A 5,146-nucleotide genomic window follows, 5' to 3' on the forward strand; every position below is an offset into this window, starting at 1 on the left:
TCACAGTCCATGGCTTAGCGTGTGTCTCACATTTCCTGTTTCACTTTGACAATCCTGTGTCCCATGTCAGTGTATTCAGTTTGCTCCCTCCCCGTCTCGTTTGTCTGATTGTCTCCACCTATGTTTCCCTCCTGTTTCCCATCCTGTCATTATCCTTTGTGTATTTATTCTTGTCTTTCTTTGCCTGTTGCCAGATTGTCTGCAACTTGGTATTCAGGTTAGAATAAGTTACGGAGGTTCTGAACTGTTAGCTCCTAAATATAACTAAATAAGATCAATACTCCAGTATTAGGATCTATACATCGAATAGTGGCATAATGTCGGGACAAGCAAGACAAGTAGCACTGGCTCCATCATGCTTTGTGAAAACAGAGCTACCATTAGCAAATAAAGCAGCTTCAGTACTTTATTATCGTAAGAGTTTTTCCTTACTGGTGACCTTGGCCAGCACGTATGATTAGATTAGATGAAATGCAGTAAGAAAAAGTTTTTACTCCTTTAGCATGTTAGTAGGGAAAATCTTGGTGTATAGAGGACACGTCAAATCCAGTTTAATAAAAGAGGTAAGGTAAACAAGTACAGGCTCAATCAGAGTTTATAATACAGATCGTGAGCGTGTTTACAGTATACTGGCAGTCTCATTGGCTGACTGGCTGTCAGTGTTAGGAAAACTTACACGGATGGATTTAGTGGCAGAAACACACACGGGCACAAGATAGTTGTGATGCAAGTTTATATACAATGATAGGGAATATTTACAAGGGAGGGGGCTATATACAGTGACAGGTAAAAATGTGCAAGGAGAGCAGAGCCAAAGAGATGAGACGGAGCCGAGGTATGCGGGTGGGCAGATGACGCACCGGAGCTACCTGAAAACGAGGGACAAACAGAGTTTACGGAGTAACGTCGATAGCCGAGAGTTAAACTAAAGTGGACAGGGAGAGTTGGAGAGCTTACTTGAAACACAGAACTACAGCTGTAGCAGTGATCACAGACTGGTATGACGTAACTCCCCGTCACGGATCCACAGTAGCCAACACAAAGAAAACTAGGCAGGCGAGCAGGCAGCGGGACAGGCTTAAAACAAAGGACAAGCAGGCAGAAGATGGATCCTAAAAACATGCAGCTCAATAGCGTGGAATCAACAGATTCAGCTTGCACTAACACGTTACCACTTGTGACAGCGACAATACTCCGACACCAGACGTCCGTGACTCAGCTCCATAAAAGCGCTCACTGATGACGTCCGATGCGCCGCAGGTGTGCCGGAATGCCATCAAGCCCCACCTCGCCTACCTATGCCAAAAAGGAAAACAAAACCCAAACAACAACAATACACCTACCCACCACCTCCTAACAGTCAGGAGCTCTGTTACTAGATGGAGGCAGTGTGAAAAGTATGCGGGACAACCAGTCTTTGGACAACTTTTGCTTGTGCTATTATTGGTACGTTAGCCAGTAGCCCCCCCCCATTCCTACACTATTCCAGCTCATTTCTCACTCAATCAGCAGCTGGCAGCACATCCCTGTCCTAATGAAAACGAATACAAAGACAGACACCATAAATTATGCTAGTGTCTGTGAGAAGAACTCAGACCAGTTGTACTGAGTTGAACCAGCTGTTTCACACACAGCAACCTTCCTTGTTCGTTAATATTTTCAATGTCCTTGTAGATATTGACAGTTAACCCCCCCACATGTTTTTCGACCCTTTTAATTTAGCAGTGATATTTTGTTATTAATATATTTGAATACATGTTCTCTGCTTGCCTTTCTGTAAAAATCAGCCGATCTATTAAAGATTATGTTGTTCTTTATTTATGTCATCAACATTGCTAGCTGTGAACTGGTTTTTAGCAGAGCACTAACATAGCATAGAAGAAGCTAATTGTACAGGGTCCACAGTTTGGAGGTATTTTATCTTACTATGCAGCGTTTTACCTAAGTGAAAACTGTAAACAAGGGAGTCAACAAGTATGAAAATATATGATGACTACATTGCTTTACTGTTGGCTTCTCTGTCTCACACACACTCTAACTGGCTCATACACACACTCAGTGTGTTGTTGTGTTTGCTGTAACACCTTTCATTAATATTTTATTGCACTTGTAGCAAGTACATAAGCTAAGATAAATTGAGTTGGTTATGAGTGGTTGGCTAATTCAGAAGATGTCAGATTCGGCTCTGGGAGGTGAGTGAAGTATAATAAACGTACAACCACAGGTATGGTGATTACGGTTGTTATTTACAGTGAAAATAAAGTGCAATCCAAATACCAATATTTACAAAATCTGCAAACAGGAAAATTTAAAACATAATTCAAGCTTGTAAAATACCAGCTGCACAGTGGTGCAGCAACCTCCTCCAACTCCCGGCAGACAATGTCCATAAAGTTGCTATTTCATGATTGATATAAGTCCAACGCGTATGACAGTCTGTAACAGGTTGAAATTGAAAGTGTGATGATCAGAACTGAGATTCCAAGACTGAGATCTTGGAAGTGAGATTTGGGGGACTGAAAACCAGGGGGGGGGGGAGTGTAGGCCGCAGCAGCCTCCTACCAGACCGCAGGAAGTTGTAGCTGGGGTTCTGGCTCGTTGGGCCTAGCTCGCCATCCAAAGTAGTGGTATCGCTGTGGTCTCTCCAGGGCACCACTAGCCTGCACTATAATCACAGGACCACTATTAGCAAAATTCATCTAAATTTCCCAAGCTAGCTTTAGTTCCAGTGTACACAATAAAGTTCATGAGAAAATACCAGTATACAACAAATACATATCCAACCATTGTAATAAATTAAAATAAATGATAATCTCTAATAACAAGACTACAGCCACGTAGAGTGAGAGTAGTAGTAATGTAGTAGGCCTCAGCCTTAGCTAACCCATCAGCTAATAGCACTGGCATACTGATACGGGTTACAAATACAAACAGACATTCAGACTCAACTCACCATTCACTACGTGCGATGTCACATACGAGCCCCCACGCATCTACCCGCGGCGGTATCAAAGTACTGTTGAACGCAGTCCACAATTACTTCAAAGACAAGCCAAGATAGTAAACAGTGAAGAGCGCTCGCCCCACGTACCTGTTGCTTCCATCCGCTAACGCCTCTCCCCCGCGTCTTTTCGAGGCGACAACCCGGAAGGCATATATTGGTGCCTCGCGTATGTAATTGGTCACAACAGGCACGTGCAGACTCACGGCGTGGCGTACGTCATGACGCGTCGCGATACCTTCACGGACACGCTCCGGTTGGAATTTAAAATTTCGGTTTAGTTATAGATGCAGTTCTTTTTTTATGTGGGTTACATCCTCCCCGCCTTAACCCATGCACGTCCCGTCGCATGTTAAACGCTAGACAACGTGAACAGACGAAGGACGGCTAGCATTATGGCCCAATGCATCGGAAAGACTATGCAACATCGTTTGGACAACGGAAATCAGAGGATTGCCACGAGTGAAATAGTGAAGTCGGTCAGGTGGTGCTCTTTGTCGTTGTGAACGTCTTAGCCCGTCACCTATGTCAGTGTCCTGCTCAATAACACTGGACTCTTCAGGAGAATCTTCAACAGCAACGACAGGAATGTTGACAAATATGTCTCCATTTCCAGGTAAGTTTTCAGGTGAGCTATTTCTGTTTTCAGGATGACTTTCAACAAGTTCAAGTAGGATGTCTTCCACATCAGAGTCAGATTGCTCACCGCCAGACTCCACTGCTGGAGGAAGAACACTGGGCACAGAGGCTGGTTCTCCTTGCACTTCCACTTCAACTGAAGGATCCAAAATCAGTGGTCCTAGGCTCCCACCGTCAGACGAATCTGGAAAATGATTCTGTTTTTCCCCAGTGAAGTGCAACGTTGGAGGATTAACATATAATGAAACCAAGCTTCCTGTATCCTCATCCTCAACCAGAGGTTCTGTGAAGGAATTTAAATCCGGGTTCTGCTGCCGAGTTCTTGGTCTGTGAGGAAGTGAGTGCTCTGGTGATTCCAAGTTAACCTCACTGTCCGTGAGGAAACCGCATGGAAGGAGGAGGTCGCGGTGAAGGGTCCGCATAGGTCCATCGCTGTTCTCAGGTTTCACCTTATAGACCGGGAGGTCCCCAGCCCGATGGACAACCACATAAACTTCTTCCTCCCATTTATCTGAAAGTTTATGCTTCCCTCGAAGGCGGACGTTCCTCACAAGCACACGATCACCTGGTTCCAGTGCTGATGGTATCACACGGTTGTCAAAACGTGCTTTATTTCGGTCGGCAGCCTTTGTAGCGTTACTGGAGGCAATGCTGAAACTTTCCTCCAATCTTGATTTGAGTGATTTAATGTACTGTGAGTGACTCTTTTGCTTAGATTCCCGCAGTGGCAGATTGAACACCAGGTCCACAGGTAGACGAGGTGTTCTACCGAACATGAGTTCGTAAGGAGTAAACCCTGTAACCTCGTTCCTGGTGCAATTATAGGCGTGAACCAGCGGTTTCACATGCTCTTTCCATCTTGTTTTTTGTTTTGTTTCCAAAGTCCCCAACATTGCCAGCAACGTCCTGTTAAATCGCTCCACTGGATTTCCCCTTGGATGGTAAGGGGTTGTACGGCTCTTCCGAATGCCTGCAAACTCACACAATTCTTTTATTAGTCTCGACTCAAAATCTTGCCCTTGGTCGGTATGAATTCGCTCAGGAATGCCATAGTAATTGATATAATTCTCCCATAGACACTTCGCCACAGTTCTTGCCTTTTGATTGGGTGTTGGAATGGCAACAGCGAATTTAGTGAAATGGTCAGTCAGGACTAAGATATCACGAGTGCCACTGGTATCAGGTTCAAGAGTAAGGAAATCCATACACAAGAGCTCCAGTGGTCACGATGTTTTTATGCTGACAAGTGGAGCAGCTTTTTCTGGCAAGGCTTTTTGGCGCACACAGCGGCCACAAGTCTTGATCTTCTGCTCAACATCCTTTGCCATTTTGGGCCAGTAGAATCTCGTACGGACAAGGTCGAGTGTACGTTCAATCCCCATATGGCCCATGTCCTCATGGAGACTTTTCAGGACTGATGGTCGCAGCTCCTCTGGAAGGACAAGTTGGTATAAAAAGTCTTCATTGTCCCGTCTCCTCCTGTACAGAACTCCATCCACCAGCTCC

At 44.9% G+C, this 5,146-nt stretch overlaps 1 protein-coding gene across 1 annotated transcript; it reads right to left on the bottom strand.

Annotated features, from left to right (window-relative positions):
* Window positions 1-403: 403 nt before the first annotated feature.
* On the bottom strand, window positions 404-4,852 carry LOC146392732 (uncharacterized). Its single transcript, XM_084952486.1, has 5 exons — window positions 3,092-4,852; window positions 2,954-3,016; window positions 1,173-2,665; window positions 958-1,077; window positions 404-869 (listed from the first exon to the last, which is right to left on the bottom strand). The coding sequence occupies exon 1, from the start codon at window positions 4,843-4,845 to the stop codon at window positions 3,361-3,363; it is 1,485 nt and encodes a 494-aa protein (XP_084808612.1). The 5' UTR covers window positions 4,846-4,852; the 3' UTR covers window positions 404-869; window positions 958-1,077; window positions 1,173-2,665; window positions 2,954-3,016; window positions 3,092-3,360.
* Between the last annotated feature and the right edge of the window lie 294 nt (window positions 4,853-5,146).

Source organism: Perissodus microlepis, chromosome 2, assembly GCF_051167445.1.
Source record: "Perissodus microlepis isolate ML-2025 ecotype Zambia chromosome 2, ASM5116744v1, whole genome shotgun sequence".
Lineage (NCBI taxonomy): Eukaryota > Metazoa > Chordata > Actinopteri > Cichliformes > Cichlidae > Perissodus > Perissodus microlepis.